The sequence below is a fragment of the Dromiciops gliroides genome, chromosome 6, assembly GCF_019393635.1.
Source record: "Dromiciops gliroides isolate mDroGli1 chromosome 6, mDroGli1.pri, whole genome shotgun sequence".
Classification (NCBI taxonomy): domain Eukaryota; kingdom Metazoa; phylum Chordata; class Mammalia; order Microbiotheria; family Microbiotheriidae; genus Dromiciops; species Dromiciops gliroides.
The window spans coordinates 228,904,869-228,927,021 of NC_057866.1; the positions used below are offsets into that span (position 1 = coordinate 228,904,869).

Below are 22,153 nucleotides of genomic sequence, written 5' to 3' on the forward strand. Positions count from 1 at the left end.
CCTTTTTTAGATTCCTGCTCGAGTGATAGTCTATGTCCTTTGTCTCTGCTTTTGATGTGGCAGCAATGCAGTGCAGCTTGTAGGTTTCCCCTCTTTATTCCTATTATGCTGCAGCTTTGTGTATTACTTCCAGAAGTATAGTTTAGATGTTTTTTGAAAAAGAACCCCCCCCCCATTTTGATTTTTTTGCTTTAATTTTGATGTTTAGGTAACTAAACGTAGTGACTAAACTAAACTTAAGTAACTAAAGGTAGCATTTAGTGTCTGAATTCTGAGACTATAAATTAATGTGAAAATATAACTGAGGAGGGGTTTTAAAAAATGTAAACTGTAGTATTTTTTTAATCAAGAATTTTGTGTAAAATGCATGTGACCAAGAAACAGACTAAGAAACACTTAAAGAAAAGGAGAAGAAAGCATTTTTACTTCTTACTTAACTCCTTTTAGCTTTTGTATTCCTGGAAGAATTATTTTCCTTTAATCATGTTTTCTTAATTAATAGGGTTGTAGATCTAGAGCTAGAAGGGACCTTAGAGTCTGTCTAGTACAACTTCCATATTTTACAGATGAAGAAACTGAGATCTAGGAAGGTTTAGGTTACCGGTTCAAGTCACACAGATAGTAAATGTTAGTCAAGATTTGAATCCTGCTCCTCCGACTCAAGGGCCTTTTCACTGTGCCCTGCTGTCTCCCCATAAGGGGCTTATCATAACATCACAATCTGAGATGTTCATTAAGCACTAGTCTCTCTCATTGTCCAAAGTACTATTCTTGGAGAATAGTGAATTGCAAACTTCCAAAGTTAATATGTTTATTTTCTGTAGGAGAGCGTTTTTGGAATGGCTTCATTGGCTTCAGCATTCTTAGAAAGTGTTGTTAGTGTTAAAATTTTATTTTGAAACACAGCCCTTCTTTTCATAGGCAAATGGAATTAGGTATAGTTTGAGACCATAATTAATTTTAAAATATGGCCAAATAAGAGTTTAAAAGAAAAATTATACCTAGTAGTATTAGAGCATTATGTGGAAAATTAAAGGATTACTTATTTCTTTTAATTTAATTTTTCAGTTAACAAGCATTCATTTCTTTCTCTCATCTCCACCCCCTACCCTGAACTGAAAAAAGAAAAAAGCCAAACCAAACCAAACCAAAAAACCCCAAAACCTTGTAATAAATAAGCATAGTCAAGCAAAACAAATTCCCACATTGTCCATGTTTAAAATAAATAAATATATCTCATTTCTGCATCTGAGTTCATGATGTCTCTGTAAATCTCTATAAAGAAGCAGTCTGCATAGTTTACCACTCGTCCTTTGGTATCATGGTTGGTCCTTGCATCGATCAGAGCTCTTAAATCTTTCAAAGTTGTTTGATTTTTACAATGTTGCTATAGTATATTCAGTATCAGTTCACACAAGCCTTTCCAGGCCATCTCTTAGTGTCATAGTCAACAGGAAGACATTAATCCTGAGTTGATGGGTACGCTTTCTACATTAGTGGGCTCAGCTGGAGGACTTCCCGTTTTTCCCCCTGATAATCTAGCTCTCCATGATGCTCCGTGAGTGAGTGGGGCAAAATAAGGCACACCTACAGAATTTAACAACTCTTACTCTAGAATTGGTCACTTCTGTTAATCAACAACTAGAGAAAAACAGTCCCCAACCGTTTTGGGGTTAATGTATAGTAAAGATCAAAATATTTAATCCAAATGAGACATCTGTATTATTCAGTAGTAGTAAGAATGCCTTTTGGATAAATATAAACCATCTGAAAAAATGTTTAATGTTTCTTTCATTTTTTTTCTTTATATAGGATATTGTGCCTGTAGATGCCTCTTATGAAGTCAAGGAGTTGTATGTTCCAGAAAATAAACTTGAACTCGCAAAAACAGATGCAGAAACTTTACCAGCATTGAAAATAAATAAGGTAGGGGTCAGAGGACATCTCTTTACTTTCCAGACAAAATATCTACTAGTACTATTAAAATACTACTACTACTACTAAAGTGAAGTAAGCTTTCAGTACTGAGGTATCCAGAGTTACTAGAACCAATATATTTTTAACTGAGTAATAATGATAGCTGACATTAATATAGAGTATTGAGATTTGTAATTTAACAAAATAATAATCATAGCTAACATTGACAGTATATATATATATAATAGGTAGTGTGTTAAGATTTGCAAAGGATTTTACATTTGTTATTTTTATAGGTGAGACAATTGAGGCTTTTTGAGAGGTTGACTTATCCAGGATCACCTAGCCTAGTTATAAGTGTCTGAGGCAGGAGTCAAACCCAGGACTTCCTAACTCTCAAATCCACTACTCTCAATCAAAAGTATGTTTGAAAAAACAAAATGCACTTTTCACCCACACCCACACCTCAGCTTCCTCTTTCCTTCAGTTTTTAAAAAAGGTTTCCATTAATCCATTATTTCTGATTTTAATATCAGACATATTTCTCATTGAATACTTAATTTGCTGACTTGGTGATGGCCATTGTAATTTCTTGTTTTAATGTGGATAGTTTTACTGAAATGGATTTGTGATTTTACTTATGTACACTTTCTATACCATGATGAAGATTGATAACTTGTAGATGCCTGTCAATACCTGTCCAGCCTATGCATTTCTTGTCCATATCTTCTCATCAGTTTTCTTCTTTCTAACATGTCTGGGAGCCTGACATGATTTCTTTTGAAATCTTGAGGATACCACTGGAACACACAGGGACGTCCATTGGCTATCTCTCACTCTTTGTCAGGTGACCTGCCTGCCTTTCTTGAACCTACCTTTTTTTGGGGATATCTTTTCCTCTGGTGCTTCCTTGTATCTCCTTGTTTGTTATGCAGGAGCTTACTTATCCTCACCATGTGCTTCTTCATCACCCATTCTGTGTGAGATTCATTTTTAATTCTTTCTAGATCAGGGTTCTGTGACTAGAGGCACCTAGAAGATACAGTGAATAGGGTGGTAAACTGGGAGTTAGGAAGACCTGAGTTTCAAGCCTGCCTCAGACAATTTCTCATTGTGATATCCTGGGCAAGTCATTTAATCTCTGTTTTCTTGGTTTCTTCTTCCATGAAAGGAGAATAATAATAGCACCTACCTTACAATATTGTTGTGAGACCCAAATGAGATAACATTGCAGCCATAAAGCACTATGTGAATAATAGCTTTTGTGAGCTAAGCATTTATTAAGCACCTGCTTTATGATGGGAACTGTGATAAACACTTTTGGCAAACACATCTTCCTGTTTTATGCTTGTTTTGATATCAATTACTGTCACTGGGTCACTTAACAAGCACATTTCAGTTGTTACTTCTCAAGAAACTTTTCATAATTTTCATTTATTCATGGTAGATAGCTTGTTGGAGGAGAGCTTTTAAAGTAGTGTCTTGTCTGACAAATAAAATATTTTTATAGTCAGTGAAGAGTATCACAGTGAGATCTTGTATTCTTTCCATCTTTTGGTCATTTACGTTATGGTAAAGATGTGGTCTGCTGTGGAATATCCCTTGCCTAGTCACTTCTATCTCTATAGTAATGTCAGATAAAAATATTTACGCTTATTTGTATATTTGTACTTGTTTTAGACACTGGTCTTTCAGAATGTTTTATTTAGTATCCCAAGCCATGGTGGCCAAATCCTTCTAGCAGTGATGGAAATGCAGCATTGCTGGCACGAGCTCATCATGGCCAAGCCAGTGGGAGACTAGCATGACAGAGGGATGCTGCAGGGTGAAAAGGCCCAGGTGCTGAGGGAAATTCCAGGAAGAGAAGGGACCAGCTGTACACTTAGGTCTTCTTGATTCCAAATGCATTTCTCCATCTATCCACTGTGCTACCTATCTGTGACACTTAAAAGATCTATAAACAAAAGCTCTTCTCCCAGTGTCTTATATACTCACCCCTGCTTTTTGAATGACTACTGCTCTAAAACCTCTGTGACTGCTTTGGATCTGGCTGCTTGTTCTCTATACTTTGCTTAGTTTTTCTTCTGAATTCTTTTCACTACAACATTCTTCTCTTTTTAAAAAAAAAATTATTTTTTACGGAGCAATGAAGCTTAAGTGACTTGCTGAGGGTCACACAGCTAGCAAGTGTCAAGTGTCTGAGGCTGGATTTGAACTCAGGTCCTCCTGAATCCAAGGCCAGTGCTTAATCCACTGCTCCACCTAGCCGCCCCTCTTCTTCCTCCTGTTTTAAATGTTGTCAAGTACTTTACAGATATTATTTCATTTGATCCCCCAACACCCTTTGAGCTAAATTCTATTAGCCCCGTTTTACTGTTGAGGAAACAGGTGAAGTGACTTTCCCTGGATCACATAGCTAGTAAGTGTCTGAGCCTGGGTTTGAACTCAGGTCTTCCTGACTCCCAAGTTCAGCACTCTTTGCACTATGTCACTTACCTTTCTCTTATACCATATTTCTCAAAGAAGACTGCTCTGCCGTTTGTGTATAACTTAGTAGTTTCCTAGTCTCTAACTTCTGTTCTTAGTGTGTCTTGTTAGATTACCTTTATATTCTTCCTTGAAAAGTTGGTCTCCACTTTTTTCAAAATAAAAAACTTAAAGTCCATTGGTTTGCTTAGCACATTGCCTAGCACATAGAAGGTGCTTAATAAATGTTAGTCTATTGGTGGGTGGATGGATGTGATTCTCTTTTGTAACATGGCATTTGATTACTTTTTCGAATAATGGATATGTGGGACTTTGCTTTTCTTTGTCATCTCTTAGTTGGACATGCAGTGGGTGCAGGTTTTGGCAGAAGGCTGGGCGACTCCACTAAATGGTTTCATGAGAGAGAGGGAATACTTGCAGTGCCTTCATTTTGATTGCCTGCTGGATGGTGAGACATTTTACATTAAATATTGTATTGATTTAGAGAAATTATAACATCTAGGCTTATTATTTTTTTAATGCTTTTCTATCTCCAAGTTTTTCCTAATAGTATACACCTACTTCAATACTAAAAATTCATGTGAGGCCATTAACTTTTTATTTTAGTTAATTTTTTTTTAGAAAAATTGATTTTCCATTTTTCTTACTTTTTTCTTAAAAAAAAAAGTCAGCATCTTTTTTTTTTTAAAAGAAAAGAATGGAATGGGAGCAATTGAACATGGACCTAAGAAGCAAAATCAATTTCCTTTTCCTTTGCCTTCCTGTTCTTTGATGAATGAATGTTATGCATTTTCAATTCTGTCTTGTATCTTCCTATTAATAAATAGGTTGGGCCAATGCAGAAAGATCCACATGGATAAAAGTTTCCTTATGAAAAGATTTGTAGGCTCTAGACTCAGAAGGGACTTTAGAAATCACATTTAGTTCTCCCCGTCATTTTACAGATGAATAAATTGAATTTTAGGGAGCTTAAGTGACAATTTCCGGCCGAGTTGGTATTTGAACTTGGGTCCTATGAATCTAGGACTAGTTGGTGCATTTTCTATATCACATCAGCCTTTGCTTCCCAGAAATAATTGTAGCCTTTTGATTTTTAGAGAAAAATCATTTGTAAATAGTTACTTACTAGTTACCACGTTCTTCAATTCAAAAGTGATGAAAAATAGTTTATCATTCTTTTAGTTATCTTTTATTTCACCAAACTAAAATAAAAAAGATGGGTAATGAAAAGTTTAAAATTTTCCTCAAGAGATATTTAAATATTATGAAGGAAAAACATCTATGCAGAAATAATTTTAGCCTTTTCTAAACATAATTTTCTAAGAATTTAAAGACATCATTTTTGAAGGTATCGTAATTTTGATTTACTGACAAATATATAAAATCATGAAAGTTACTAAGGATCATGGTTGTCATTCTTAATTTATAACAGTTAAAACCCAGACCAACCTTTAACTCTGCAAACTAATTTTTGTTAAAAAATTTAACATCCAACATTGAGTAGATTGGTGGTGGTCGCCTGGTAAACTACTGTTAATGTCAGTCACATTTCAAAGGCAGTTTTTCTGAGAACTACTTTTGGACCTGGGTGTGTTAGCCATTCTTTCTTAGAGATCTTATTGCAAACATATAGATGACATATCACCTTTTGGTTCTCTCCTTCAGCTCTAAATAGCAAGAGCCATTTGTCATTTCCTCTGTAGCAAGGGTCTTAACCTGAGCTCCATGGACCCATAGGTTTCAGGGCATCTGTGAACTTGAATAGGAAAAAAAATTATCTTTATTTTTAATGATCTTTGGTTTCCTTTGTAACCTTTTGTATTTTAGTTTATGCATTTTAAAAAATGAGTCTTAGAGGGATCCCCAGGTTTTACAAGACTACTAAAGGGGGTCCATGACACACGGAAAAGGTTAAGAATCCCTACTCCATAGGAAAGACTGTCTACATGTGATGCAAATGGACCCTTTCATCCTGGGATTCATCTGAAAGGAATGTTAGTAATTTTTAGGCAGTCAGACAGTCATTTTTTAATTTTGTTTTTGCCTCTTTTATCCAAAGAAGTTTCTGCTGATTCTTTGATTTCTGAAACAAGTGTAGTATATGTCATTTCAGCCTGGGTGACTTCACTTAAACAAATCCACATGGCTGTGTTGGACATTCATCCAAGAAAATCTTCTATTTTCTTACCATGTGAATAGGGAGCAAACATAGACAAATGGTTCAGGTTAGAACCTGACCTGCTGGTCAGCTTGGAGTGGGGAGAGGAGGGGGGAGAGGGGGAAAGTCTTCACATTGAGCCTGCCAACCTGTGAGTTCTCCTTACACTTTTTGCCCAATGATATTGAGGTTAATTAGGGTCTGGCTGGGTTATAAGGAATTTTTGCTTTCTTACTCTGTAAGGAGTGGATTTTCTGCCACAGTGCACTACTTATGGCAGTTTATTATCACTAGCAGGGATTCTGTTATCTTTGGAAAGATGGTATGTAGCACATTCCTCTCATGCTCTGGGGTGGGGGGGGAACTGCCTCTCTTTGTATGTAGGTCACATCATGGATAGAGTGCTGGGCCTAAAGTCCAGAAGATCAGAGTTCACATCTGGCCTTAGATACTTACTAGCGATATGACACTGGACAATTCACTCAACCCTGTTTGCCTCAGTTTTCTCATCTGTAAAATGAGCTGAGAAGAAAATGGTAGTTTCTTTGACAAGAAAACTGCAATTGGGCTCACAAATAATTGGGCATGACTGAAATGACTGAAAAACAACAACAACATAGAACATACCAGTTAAAAAGGTTCAGAGTCAAGAAAGGGCTAAGTATGTTTGAGAAATAATCCATTTAATGGAGTATACAGGCTGTATAGAACCAGGATTTTTTTTTTTAAATGGGAGAGCCAGGGAAATGGCTAATCTTTTATTGGAGGGAAGAAAACATTACACCATATCTCAGGTAAACCAGTCTAGGGGCTCAGTGGCTTAACTGGTGGGGGTACCAGCTTGTAATGGGTTCCACAGTTAGGGCAGCGCTGTGACTTGCCTCTGTGAAGCCAGAGCTAGATGACTGCAGTGTTGTCCTCTTCATAGATAGAGCCCACTCTTTGCTTGTCAGTGATGGAAGGGACCAGGTCCGGCTCCTCCTTAGTCCCTGGAGCAGCCTTTGGGGCTAACATATTGTAGGCATCCAGGTCATTCCTTGTAGCCATCATAATCTCTCTCTCCAAACCAGTAGCCTGCTCTTCATCAGAAGGGATGCCTCCTCCGCTTGCCATGGAGCTAGTGGCAGCCCGAGCCAGGCCACAGGCCCTGAAGGCCTGGACTGCCAGCACCCTGGCGCCCTGCAGTGAACCAGAATTCTTCATCTGGGGTCTGTGGATAGATTTTTTTAGTGTCTGTGAACTTAGGTGTGGAAAAATGTTACATATTTATCTTCATCAACCTCAAAGTGAAATTTAGCATTTCCTTCAATGATTGAGAAACAGGGTTCTGAGAAGGGGTTGTGGGCCTTTTCGTATTGCCGAAGGGGCCAGACCTCGTGGTGTAGAGGCCGAGCTGGACATGAAGTGCCCAGTAACAGTTTAATGAAGGTGATGATGGCAAGTCAAGCGTTATAAACTACCTTCCTAGCACACTCTGCCCTTTATACCGCCGTTGTGTTTGCTCTGTGGTCCCCAGCATGAGCTAGCGTGGTTCATGGGTTGGTGCAGGGCCGTTGTGTTGATTACACTTCATTTGGCCATTTTTCTAAAACAGACGTGCTGGTTGGTGGTAGGCCTGCCTGCCCTGAAAGGAAGCTGCTTCTTTGTCGGCATTCTATACCTATTTTCTAAGTACCAGTGGAGCATCAGTTATAGACTTGAACCTAAAATGTCTTAGTACTAAGAATACACCCTAAACTTTTTTTTTTTTTTTTTGCGGGGCAATGGGGGTTAAGTGCCCCAGGGTCACACAGCTAGTAAGTGTCAAGTGTCTGAGGCCGGACTTGAACTCAGGTCCTCCTGAATCCAGGGCCAGTGCTCTATCCACTGTGCCATTTAGCTGCCCCCACACCCTAAAGTTTTAAGCCAACGTCTGATAACCTGGGCCTTATGTATGTGTGTGTTTTTTTTTCTTGTTCCATAGGGGGAGTAATTAACTTGTCAGTTCCTATAGTTCTGTCAGCTACTCAAGAGGAAAGAGAGAGACTGGATGGCTGTACAGCATTTGCCCTGATGTATGAGGGTCGTCGAGTTGCCATTCTCCGAAATCCAGAGTTCTTCGAACACAGAAAAGAGGAACGCTGTGCAAGACAGTGGGGAACAACATGCAAGGAACACCCATACATCAAGGTTATATTAACCCCTTCCCCCAAGTATTTGCATTTCTACTTAGCTTTTGTTTTATCATGACTGTTGTGATCTCCCTCTTGGCTAACCCTAACCCTATTGACTGCTTGATCGAGATAGCTTAAGCTCGGCAGATTCAAGATCAATCTTGCCCAGGTGGAGATTGAAACCATTTATTTATTTCTCACCTTGCATTTAGGTTTGGATGGGCAGTTACACGGACGCATCATGGGTTCACCAAGAAAAAGTCAAATTAGAATAATGTGTTCCATTTGTTTTTGCACAGTAACTGGGCTGGGGGATTATCCATTGCACCACCTAGCTGCCCTGCGTAAGAATTTTTGATGGGTTAAATCTGTCTGAAAATAAAGTGAGTTGCCTGGTGAAGTGATAAGCTCCATGGGACATGGGGAGGCACTGCTGCTGTAAAGGGTTAGGAAGCTAGATAGGTCGCCCCAAGGTCTCTACCAAGTCTTTAGTTTATGAAATACCTTTGAATTTTGGTACCTAAAAACTAAGAAAATTACCATAGTGAGTTGGTAATTTGCAGTGGCAATAGTATTATATACCAGAGAGAATTTTTTTTTGGGGGGGTGACTATATTTGGGTCAGAAACAACTCATTCTATTCATTTCTGCCCTCAAAATTCTGCAAGTATCTTAAGTTTCTAATGTTTTTTTAAATTAAAATTTAATATTTCATTTTCCCCCAATTACATGTAAAAAACAATTTTTCATACTCTTTTTTAAACAATTTTTTGAGTTCTAAAATCTTTCCCTTCTTTTCTCTCTTCCTGCCTTCATTTAAAAGGCAAACAACCTAATATAGATTATATATGTGCAGTCATGTGAAGCATTTCCATGTTAGTCATGTTGTGGGGGAAACAAAACCACAGACCAAAAAACCCCATAAGAACAATAAAGTCTGCATTCAGACTGCATCACTTTTCTGTGGTGATGAATAGCATTTTTCATGATAAGTCCTTCAGAATTATCTTGAGTCATGTATTTTTGAAAATAACTAAGTCATTCATAATTGATTATCATACAATATTGCTTTTACTGGATACAATATTCTGGTTCTGCTCATTTCACTTTATATCAGTTCATGTAAGTCTTTCCAGGTGTTTCTGAGAAGCATCCTGCTTGTCATTTCTTATAGCACAATAGTATTCTATCACAATCCTATGCAACGACTTATCTCTCCTGTATCTATTTTCCAGGTCATTTGTCTTTCTGATGAGATATTTCACATTGTCCTCAATTTTTTTCATTCTTTTGATTTTGTTTTATTGTTTCTTGATGTGTCATAAAGTCATTAGCTTCTACTTGCCCAATTCTAATTTTTTTTTAAATTAAAAATTTTTTTTTTTTTAGTGAGACAATTGGGGTTAAGTGACTTGCCCAGGGTCACACAGCTAGTAAGTGTTAAGTGTCTGAGGCCGTATTAGAACTCAGATACTCCTGACTCCAGGGCCAGTGCTCTATCCACTGCGCCATCTAGCTGCCCCCCAATTCTAATTTTTAAGGAGTTATTTTCTTCAGTAAGCTTTTGTACTTCCTTTTCCATTTGGCTGATTCTGTTTTTTAAGGAGTTCTTCTCTTCAGTGAATTTTTGTACCTCTTTTTCCATTTGGGCAATTCTGCTTTTCAAGCCATTCTTCACTGGATTTTTGTGCCTCTTTTACCATTTGGCCTATTTGTTTTTTAAGGTGTTATTTTCTTCAGTATTTTTTTTTTTTTGGTGCCTTCTTTACTAAGCTATCAAGTCTTTTTTTTCATGATTTTCTTGCATCACTCTCATTTCTTTTCCAAATTTTTCCTCTGCCTCTCTTACTTTATTTTTAAAATTCTTTTTGAGCTCTCCCATGGCCTGAGACCAATTCACAGTTTTCTTTGAGGCTTTGGATATAGTAGTTTTGGCTTTGTTGTCTTCTAACTTTGTGTTTTGGTCTTTCTTGTCATCATAGTAACTTTCTATAGTTGGGAACATTTTCTGATGTTTGCTCATTTTTCCAGTCTGTTTCTTGATGTTTAACTATGCTAATGTGGGGTTCTGTTTCTAGAGTGGGGGGGGCACTGTCCCAAGCTTCAAGTTTTCTGTGCAGCTTTTTTCACAGGTAATTCTGGAGACCCGTAAGTTTTCAGTTCTTTTAGGGTAGTATGATTTAGGGAGAGATCTTTTTCTCATCTCCTGGCCTGTGCTCTGCTCTATGAGAGACCACAAGCACTCTTTTCTGCCCTGGAATTATGACCAGGGTCCCTACTCCTTTGTGGTCTCAAGCCTCTGGTGTGCTAGTGCTCCTCCTTGTCCTGGACTATGACCCAGGACTGCAGTCCAGATGCAAGTATGGACACTGCCATAGAGTCCTACCTCTGCTACCAGCAGAGGGGCCCCTGCAATCTCCTTTGACCTTTTTGTCTTTTGGGGCTGAGAGGTCCAGAAGCTGCCACTGCTGCCTCTGGTTCAGTCTTCCCTAAGGCCTGCTTCTGGTTTGCTGGGGCAGGGCCAGCAGCGGACTGTGCTCCTTTTTCACCCTGGTGTAACAGAACTTTCCTGCTGACCTTCTAAAGTTGTCTTGGGCTGGCAAATTTTTTCACCCCGTCTTTTGTGTGAGTTTTGCTGCTCTAGAATTTTTGAAGCATTATCTTTTCTTGGCCATCTTGGCCCTGTCCCCTCTTTAATGTAATTTGACATGAGTTTTATTCTGTTAATTAGATGAATTTATCGTGTAATGTTCTTTGTGCTACTAGTTTATATGATTTTTAATGGGTAAACTTCATTTGAGCACTGTCTGAATTACCACAGATTACTTGGAGTCCAAATTAATGAAGTCTTAAAGCTTTGTTGGATTAGAGTTCTGTCATGGTTTGATTTCATGACATAACAGGAGTCATAATCACTAACACTTATAGCATTTTTTTTTTGGTGAGGCAGTTGGGGTTAAATGACTTGCCCAGCGTCACACAGCTAGTAAATGTCAAGTGTCTGAGGCCGGATTTGAACTCAGGTACTCCTGACTCCAGGGCTGGTGCTTTATCCACTGCTCCACCTAGCTGCCCCTAACACTTGTAGCGTTTTGAGGTTTACAAAGTGCTTTACAAACACATTGTCATTTGATCCTCACAGTAACCCTGGTAGAGAGGTGCTATTAATTATCCTCATCTTAACAGATAGAAAAACTGAGGCAAGAAGTAGTGAAATGACTTACCTAGGGTCACTTAGCTAGTTAGTGTCTGAGGCTGGATGTGAACTCAGCTCTTCCAGACCACAGGCCCTCCACTCCCTCTACTGTACTACCCAGCTGCCTCTCATAGAGTGTTGTAGCTACGTAGTAATTGAAAATGACTGGTATTCAATTGAAAGTGTCATTCAGATCCCTAGACTACAAGGGTATGAGAGCTAGTCACCAAATAAGAATAGGACACACATTTCAATTGCCCTATTAAAATAAAGGCTTTAGGGGGCAGCTAGGTGGTGCAGTGGATAGAGCATTGGCCCTGGATTCTGGAGTACCTGAGTTCAAATCTGGCCTCAGACACTTGACACTCACTAGCTGTGTGACCCTGGGCAAGTAACTTAACCCCCATTGCCCCACCAAAAAGGGAAAAAAGATAAATAAAATAAAGGCTTTAAAAAGATGGGATAAAAATGTTTCCTGAATCCTTCCTTCTCTGGAAATTGAATCCTGCTTCACTAGCTTAAGGCTGTCTACGTTTTCCTTCTCAGAAGCTTTGCCTGCTGAGGTGGCACCATCCCACTGTCCACTTTGGATTGTCTACAATCTGCTATAAATTTGGATGGAAAATTTAATTGTTTATTTCCTGGCTTCACAGGAACATCCTATTTCCTATTCCTGTCACAGTGCATTAAAGTCTTTGTAATTGTTCTTCTTCAGGGGAATGAGGCCATTGCTAGAGGTTGCAGGGCGTACACGGGGGAGTGTTCCATGCCATACCCTGGACGCCCTTCACTCTTTAATTGTGAGAAGAATTCTTCATTGCATCCAGGACTAGCTATAAACTTAAAATTATATTAGACGTAGCTCATTGTGAGCTCTCTTTTCCCCGTTTGTTCTGACTTTACCAGATTCTCATTAGCAAGCATCAAAGCAGTCTTTTGCTCTTTTCTACAATATAATTTGTTGATTTTGGCTAGATTTCTGGGGTGTGAGGCATTTTCTCCTTTTGTATTTGCTGTTTCTAGCCATAGGTATTTGTGGTCGAAAATGATCACTGACTTAGCTGTTTGTTGTGAATACTCTTCTCTGAGAAGGTGCCCTGTCACACACATATGGCAGCTCATCAAGCTATTGGCCTCTCCCAGTTGGACTTTTCCTGGCTCTTCTCCAACTCTGGCAATTAGGAAAGTTTGGTTGTTTCAGCTGGTCAGAAACTACTTTATAGTACTTTCCCCTGTTGGCTGTTATTGATGAGGGAGCCTATCCTTCATGACATCTATATGATGTGTTATACACTAGTATGCTTCTAGGCATCTTAGGTGTTTGTGTATCATGGATTTTGTTTGAGAAGGAAAGAACAATTTAGGTGTGATAGATGTGAATGTTAAATGGGATAAGATTTTCAAAGAAGCACTTATAATGGACCAGAGTTTGCCAGAATTAAGTCACATCTCTGCTTTGTTGGCAGATGTTTGCTTATGTACACAAAATTATATCAGTAATGCAATGGTATGGAACACACTTTTCAGATGTAAAGTCTGTTTCTTGCCATGTTTTGGGGTGATGATTGTAGCAACAGTGTCCCCTGCTTTCAGAAAGCCCTGTACTTGGACCAATTCCATGGAATAGAAGAAAAGACCAGTAGGATTTATACATTTGACATTTGTCTTTTTCATGTATTTTGAGGCTGTGTTCTTTTGAAAAGTATAATTAATTGTAAGCAGAATGGCTATTTTTTAATTCTCAAATTTATAATAACCCAAGCTTTGATTTTGAAAGTTTATAACTTTTAAATTTGGTCATTTATTTTTTATACATATTTGATTCAGTAGGCAAAACTAGTGATTGTTTTCCTAACTAGCTACTTACATGATTGAGTATGGTAGAAAATATGAGCAAGAAGCAAGTGACTTTGTTAAACAGGCAAGTGGGGAATCACTGTACAACGGTTTTTGTTTTTGTTTATGTTATTGTGTGGTGAAGTAGAAAGTGTATGGGACTGGAACCCAAGAGACCTGGGTTCTGGTCCTTTTTGTTACTCACTGTTTCTGTGAGCAAATCACTTTAATTTTTTTGTACCTTGATTTCCTCTTCTGTAAGTAGAGTTTGAACTATGTTATTTTTAAGTTCCCTTCTAGCTCTGAAGTTCTATTGGTCAATCTAGCAAATCTTTACTGTGCACAGAACCTTGTAAGGTGTGGTGGGGGATACAAAAATGTACTATCTGAGGCAGCTTGGTGGTTTAGTAGATAGAGTGCTGGTCCTGGATTCAGGATGACCTGAGTTCATCTATGGCCTCAGACACTTACTGTGTGACCCTGGGGAAGTCACTTCACCATGGTGCCTGACACAGAGTAGGTGCTTAACAAATACTTATTTCCTTCCCCTTCCCCATAACTTTCTATTTCAATTTGACACCGTTTCTGTAGAGGAGGTGGAAGTGGGGTGGTGTCAGCACAGTTGGAGAAGGGTTAGCTCTAAGTACAAAAGGACATCTCAGTCCCTTAGGAAAGAAAGAGAGACAAGATACAGAGGATTTGCAAGACAGAGAGGATGAGAGTTGAAATAGTTCCACTTGTATTACTTGGAACTCTGATGTTATCTGAAAGATAAGGAGGCTGGGGACCTTAGGGGCATGGGCCAAAGATTCCCCCAACAATTGCTGTGGATAAGTTGGGTTGTTAAAGGCATTTTGAAAGGTGGTTACTAAGAAGAGGAAGATTACTACCCAGCAGTAAGAGGTCTGTAATGCTGTCCAGCTTCCCTAAGCAGTTCCGGAGGGAAGAAAGGAGGCAGTTTGCAGGAGGGCTTCCCTGAGCTGAGGGTTACTGTCCATTGCCAGATATTTCTTAACCAGAGCAGCACCTTCTCTATACATTTGTAGAATCAAAGGAGGTTAGTGCTGGAAGGGACCAGCCCCCAGCTGGCCTGTCACTGTAGTCCTGTGCGAAATCAGTTAGTTACACTATTCCCCTTTAGGGTGCTTGCACTGGCCTGGAGTTCACAGCTTGGTGAGGCAAGCAGCACTTCTACTTTCAGACAGTGCTCATAGTTCTTTCTTATATTGAGCTCAAATCTCCTCCCCTTTAACTCCTACTTGCTGTTCAGAGTTTACTAACTGTAACTAGTATTCCTGGAATGCTTTAAAGTTTGCAAGTTGTTTTACATGTGTTATCTCACTTGGTCTTCACAACAAGCCTATGAAGTAGGTCCTGTTATTATCCCCATTTTACAGATGAGGAGACTGAGTATGAAAGAGATTAAATGGTTTGCCCAGGGTCCGAAGCCATGTTTGGACTCAGGTCTTCCTGAGTGCTCCATCCACTGCATTACTCTGCTGATCTGTAGCACTGCACAGCGAATATTATCTCTCTTCCACATGAAGATTCTTTCACTACTTGAATACTTGTGATCATTGCTTCCCAAGTGACCTTCATTTCTCTAGGGTTTGTTCCTTTTCTGAGATTTTCTTCCACTCACTTTCCCCTTTTCCCTTTTGTTCCTAAGAGCACATTTGTTTAATTAATTTAAATTATAAAATAATATAAGCTCTTGTGTGTGGGTGTTGTTTCATTGTATTTGTATCCTCAGCACAGTGCCTTATACATTGTAGGAGTTTAATAAATACTTGTTTGATTAAAGAAGTTATCATATCTTAAAATCACTAAGAGAACATTTACATTCTACGACTTTCAGCCTTCAGGTGTAATGGGAATGGAAGCCTTTTGTATCAGCTTTTCTTACCTTATATGAGTCAGGTAGGTGACACAGTGGGAAGACCAATGGGCCTGGAGTCAGGAAGACTTGAATTCAAAGGTGGCCGTAAATACTTGCTGCTGTGTGACCCTGAGTGAGTCATTTCACCTCTGCCTCAGTTTTCTCAACTGTAGAATGGGCATAATAACAACATTTACCTGGAAGAATTGTTCTGAGGATCAAATGAGATAATATTTGTAAAGTGCTTAGCAGCATAATATGCATATACATAATAGGTGCATAAAAGCTTATTACCTCCCTATCCCACCAAAAGAAGTATATTTGCTTATTGGGCTTTGTATTTCTGCTTCTAAAGGGAACTCTTCCTTGTTTTTTTGTCCTTCAAATTTTCCCTTTCCCTTCCTGACAGATGGTGATGGAGCAAGGGGATTGGCTGGTTGGGGGTGATCTTCAAGTCCTGGACCGAATTTATTGGAATGACGGCCTTGACCAGTACCGCCTCACTCCTGCTGAATTAAAACAGAAATTTAAAGATATGAATGCTGGTAAGTCATTTGCCTTATTTTCAGATCTGGTGTCATTATCATTTCACTTGGATGTGTCCTTGTCAGCTCAGGATGGGACTGGTAGAATTCTTGCTTGGGAGGAGGTGATAATCGCTAAAGTTCAGATTAGCTCTCTCTGATCAAAAAAACTGCACAGTGGCTTCCTCTGGCCTCTAGAATGGAATGTTCTGTCACAATCTGACTCTTCCAGGCTTTTCTACCCTCTACTTTGGGGCCAGACCACCCTGCCTGCTGATCCCGACGTGTGACAGTATATGGATCTCCTCTTCTCACTTCTCCAGTGCCTGCAAAGGGCTCTCTTTTTCACTCTTTTTCACCTCCTGCTTGAGGCTTTTCCTGATTTTTATTTAGAATAGCTTCTGTGCTGGAAATGACTTTTCTGGCTTCATCATTAGTGATATAGTGGTTGGTTGCTGTTTCAGGATCACCCTTAAAAGCAATCTGAATATTAACAGTAGTTCCAAATTTGCTGAAGTGCTCATTGAGCTTTTTTTTTTGGTTTGTTTGTTTGTTTGGTTTTTTTATGGGGCAATGAAGGGTAAATGACTTGCCCAGGGTCACACAACTAGTAAGTGTCAAGTGTCTGAGGCTGGATTTGAATTCAGGTCCTCCTGACTCCAGGGTCGGTGCTTTATCCACTGTGCCACCTAGCTGCCCCCATTGAGCTTTGTAATATCGTCAAGTTCCTGGGCAAAATTTTCCTGACTTCTAATTGGTGTTTGTAATTTGATTCTTTCTTGGGAATCCTTGTTTATTTCAGTTGTTATCCCTTTACTTTTCCAGGTTCCAGTGCCCTCCATTACAGAAATTATCTTGTAATGAATTTTAATTTTTTTTATATTTGTACATTTGATTTTCCTCTGACATTATGTGAACTCTTTGAAGTTGGAGGTCGCTTTATTTATTCATTTATTTATTCATCTATTTACCTATTTATTTGTTTGTTCATTTATTTGTTTATTTTGTGTTCTCAGTACACAGCACAGTGCCTGAAGCATAGTAGACACTTAAGAAATATTTGTTACTTGATTTTTTTCCCCCTCTCACTGCCATCTAAAAACGACAGTTTACATAACAAAAGAGGGAAGGATAAGAACTGTAGGAAAGGAATTTATACTGGGAAGGAAGGCAGCATGCAGCAGAGGCATTTTTGTACCTTCATTTGTTTTTTTTAGATGATGTGTGAAAGAAATATTCTAAAAACTCATCAGTAAGTTGTATGTTACAAAACTTAACACAAAAAATAGAAGTTTGAAGGCAAAATGAAAATTTTTATTTTTAATAGGATGTGTACAAAGTAGGCAGCGGTGGCTCAGTGGATAGAACACTAGATATGGAGACTGGACGAACTGAGTTCTAATCTTGCTTTAAATATTTACAAGCTGTGTGGCCCAGGGCAAATCACTTCACCTCTGACTGTCTCAGTTTCCTCACCTGTAACATAGGGATAATAATAGCACCTGTCTCGTAGGGTTATTGTGAGAATCAAATGATATAATTATAAGTACTTAGCACAGTGCCTGCCACCTACCATAGTAAATGCTTGCTTCCTTTTCTTCCCCTTAATAAATATCTGGATGAATGTGTGGATAAAAATATCTCATATTCATCAAAAAACCCGATTTTAGCAAAATGCTTTGTTTTAGCAGTCAGTGGCACTACATACAGAACTTACAAAGAATAATAAGGGAAAAGGCTATTCATAGGTGACACTATTTTTCCAGTGACTGTTTTGGACAATAAAATGGAGAGAAGTGTGAGAAGACAAGGCAGAGCAACACGTGCTGATGGGTCTCATGTTGGCTCAGATGGGTCTTTCATCAGATTCCCATTTGGACTTGGTTTGGGGTCAGTGCTAGGAGATTGCCCATGTCCACAGCTAGAATGTGCAGATGGTGGTAGGGACTGGGTTTGTAAGCTCGCTAATGGAGGGTGCTTCCAGATGAGGAAACTCCCTCTACCACTGAAGGTTGGTGCCTCATCTATATGACGTACAGACTTAGCGAACTGCCTGGGGGCACTGAGAAGTTCACAAACCTGGCCAGGGGCACACGGCTAGCGTGTGTTGGAGGCAGGGTTCAAGCCCAGCCTTCTCTCCAAAACATCGTGCTGCCTCTGGTGTGGATCCTTAGCACTGGCAATATCAGTGCACAGTATGGTGCAGTCCTGGCCTGAGATTTTCTGTGGGCTGTGTGTGGTGTGTATGGGGTATGAGTGGGGGGTGTGGGGGTTAGACTTGTGATTTCATCTGGGTAGGGAACGCTGAGAGCCTTGCCCTCCAACATTCCTGTTAGGCATTTCTTCCACAGCTTCAGGTTGTAGGCAGTTGCTTGGGGCCTGAGATGTTCAGGCGGCTGCACTGAAATCTAGGTCTTTCTGACTGCGAGGCTGGGCCTCTGCACATGATATTTTCTAGTGAACATTTTCTAAAATTCAGAAAATACTTGAACTGCTTTAGACCTTTGCCGACTTCATTCTCCCCACACCCAGAGACCTCACTGGGTCCTAAGTCTCCTGGTTATCCAGGGAGGAATGGAGGCACAGTCTGCTCACATGAGCCTGTATATTGACATTGAAGAAGCTGAACCATTCTCTGATACTAAAAAGCAACTTGGGCCCTGAGTGACTTGTTAGAGAAGCTGGGGAGGGATCCTGCTTTTTCTCTAGCCTGTGTCTCCAGTGTCTGAGGAAGGGAGGGAAGGAGACACAGGGTCTTCTTCCAGGCTGTCCTGGTCCCTCTTAATTCTAGCGCCTTCCCCTGTGGATTGTTTCCTATTTATCTTGGTTAGACCTTGTCTGCCCATAGTCGTTTATGTGTCAACTCCCCCATTGCACTGTGAGCTTGCCTTTCTTTGTATCCCCAGTGGTTTCACAGTACCTGGCACATAGTAGGCACTTAAACTTAGTAGTGCCTGGCACTTAGTATGTGCTTAATAACTTAGCACAGTGGATACTGTGCTAGGTGGCACAGTGGATAGAGTCCTGGAATCAGGAAGACTCATCATCCTGAATTCACATCTGGCCTCAGACACTTATTAGCTGTGTGACCCTGGACTAGTCACTTAACTCTGTTTGCCTCAGTTTTCTCATCTCTAAAATGAGCTGGAAAAAGAAATAGTGAACCACTCCAGTCCCTCTGTCAAGAAAATCCCATAAAGAGTTGGACATGGGGGCAGCTAGGTGGCGCAGTGGATAGAAGCACTGGCCCTGGATTTAGGAGGACCTGAGTTCAAATCTGGTCTCAGATACTTGACGCTTACTAGCTGTGTGACCCCGGGCAAGTCACTTAACCTCCATTGCCCAGCCCCCCCCCCGAAAAAAAAAGAGTTGGACATGACTGAAAAATGACTGAACAACAGGAACAACAGCTTAGCACAGTCCCTGGCACATAGCAAGCACTATGTTTATTGACTAACTTTGTGATGGAGGGTCTTCTTGCTGATAGACCAAGCAGTAAAAACTTAAACTGAGTCTATAGGAGTTAAAGTTGAAGGGATTTCAATATCAGTGAGTCCAAGTCTCTCATTTTACAAATGAGGAAACAGAAGCCTAGAGAAATTAAATGGCTCATACGATGTCATAGACATCAATCTGATGTCAAACCCCGGTAGATCTGGGATTCAAACCCAAGGTCCTTTGGCTCCAAATCTATTCTCTTTGTTACTCTACTTTCTTTGCCTTGCAAAAAGTAACACTTAGCTTTTCTTCTTTATCTGCCCTGCGTTCTATTCTTGAAAACTTAGTGAAAATAGTTTGCTGGAGGCCTTGGTGAGATTCTCATTGATTAAAAAATTCAGGAGTGTCTTTTAAAAATATCACCTACATTCCCCTCCCCCCATCTCTCTCTCTTTTCCTGTCTTAGGAAGCCATTCCATATGACAAATACATTATTTTAAGAAAAAAAGAAAAAGAAAAAAGAACCGGCAAACCCACCAATACATTGAGAAAATCTGGAAAATACAAAAATTCAACCCTGTTGAATCTTCTGTCTCTGCAAAGGCTTTAGGGAGGGGGACTTGACTTAAGGTTGGAAATTTGTATTTGAATTCATATTAAGATTGTGTGTGCTAATTGTTGGTAACATGTGGCCTTCAACATTGATTTTTTACATATACACACATGTGTATACATACTCACGTATCTGTACATATATACATATTATATATATGGCTAAAGAAAGGTAACTCAGAATCAAATATCTTTTGAATAAGAGAGGTACTTTAACTTTTGTTTAAAAGTAGTTCAGAGCTCATGTCATTAGCCTGACATCAGAGAGCAAAGAGCCACAGAGTATTGTTTTATTCGTTTTTATATTTCAGACCCTCTTTGCTATTAGACAAATAAGTAACAGACTCAAGGGTCATGCATGGTTGTTATGGTTTGTTTGTTTGTTCTGCTGGTAGGGCAGCAACGAGCCACGGCTGAAATCCAAGATGTACTACAAAGGGGTAGAGAGCAATAGATGGCTTCTCACTTCGGTCTTCTTTTTAATTTTTTCCCTCCTCTTTACCCTAGAAGTAACTGATTGTCTTTGCTGTGAGTGATCCAGTCCTGTTTTCAGACTTTTACATCACTTCCTGACTTCATCACCTTGAATGGCCTGTAGAATGTTCTACCTCTGGGAAAATTAAGAGGTCTTTTTTTTAGTGTCCCCATTAGGGAATGTGAGAAGTGTTAGAAGAGGGCTGGGTAAGGGAATTGATCTATTGGTGGACCAACAATGCTGAAATGAGGAGAAGATTCAAATGAGGCAAGTCTCAATCCATGGTTATTGTACATTAAACACCTGCTGATTAGCACAATGCCTGGTACATATTAAGAACTTAATAAATGTGTATTGACTGACAGATTAAAGAGTTACAAAGTAATCGTTAACAGAGCTTCTCCTATCAAGAAACTCATCTAATAGGGAAGTCTAGGAAGGATTCATGAAAGAAATGAGTTGCAAGGAGTGTTTTAAATAACAGTAGCTCACATTTAGAGAGTGCTGTAAGATTTATAAAGCACTCTGCTAGCAGCTCCTCCATGAGACAGGTAAGCAAGTATTCCTTTATCTCCATTTTACAGACAAGAAAATGGAAACTTAGAGAGTTTAAGCGATTTGACCAAATTCACACAGCTAAGTGTCTGAGCCAGATTTAAAATCCAAGTCTCTCTTGTATTCCAAACCAGAATTTTTTCCAGTGCCTTGTGGTACTTCCTACTATTCTATTCTTTATAGTAGGGGTCCTTAATCTGGGATCTGTGAACTTGGGATGTTTTTTGTTTTTAATATCTTGATAACTATATTTCAGTACAATTTTTTTCTATTGTACCCCACTTATTTTATGCATTTAAAAACATAATTTTGAGAAGAAAAAGGTCCATAGGCTTCATCAGGCTGTAGCCAAAGGGACCCATGACAAAAACATTAAAAATCGCAACTTTTTTTTTCTTCTTACAATAATGAACATTTATTTGGCAAAATATGTTGTAGGAATGGTCGCTAAAATTACATGATTTTTCTTACAAAACAAAATAAACCATATTCCCAATGTCCCCCTTCTTCCCATCCTATCCCCACTCCATAAATCTAGGCATTGGGTGAGTATTCCAAATAGTGAGAACACATAGTTTATGTGAAGGCTCAATTTTTTGAGAGACATAGTTTTTAAGTATCATATAATATATTTATATATGTTCTTATACATACACACATGCTGGTTAGGGAGGCAGCTTAAAGCACAGAAACATTATGATGCTTAGATTCATTTGTACTATGTGGAAAGGCTATTAGTTCTGATTTAGGATGATTAAGATGGAAGGAGTGGAAAGAAAAATGAGCTTTGGAAATGTGGATGAAGAATCTGGAAAATTGAATGATGGCCTGGGTCAGGAATCAGCAACCCATGGCGGTGTGTCTCAGAATTGTGCCACGGTCCACTGTTATTGTCACACTCCATTGTCCATGCTTAGGAGAGC

The 22,153-nt window shown here is 39.3% G+C and overlaps 1 protein-coding gene across 2 annotated transcripts in view; it reads left to right on the top strand.

Annotated features, from left to right (window-relative positions):
* Window positions 1–22,153, top strand: part of PAPSS1 (3'-phosphoadenosine 5'-phosphosulfate synthase 1) — a 138,303-nt gene that overhangs the window by 57,635 nt on the left and 58,515 nt on the right. For both annotated transcript variants that reach the window (XM_043973385.1, XM_043973386.1), the window contains 4 exons: window positions 1,813–1,926; window positions 4,741–4,852; window positions 8,526–8,731; window positions 16,036–16,171. In XM_043973385.1, the coding sequence (XP_043829320.1) occupies window positions 1,813–1,926; window positions 4,741–4,852; window positions 8,526–8,731; window positions 16,036–16,171 (568 nt within the window). The remainder of the gene's footprint in view (window positions 1–1,812; window positions 1,927–4,740; window positions 4,853–8,525; window positions 8,732–16,035; window positions 16,172–22,153) is intronic.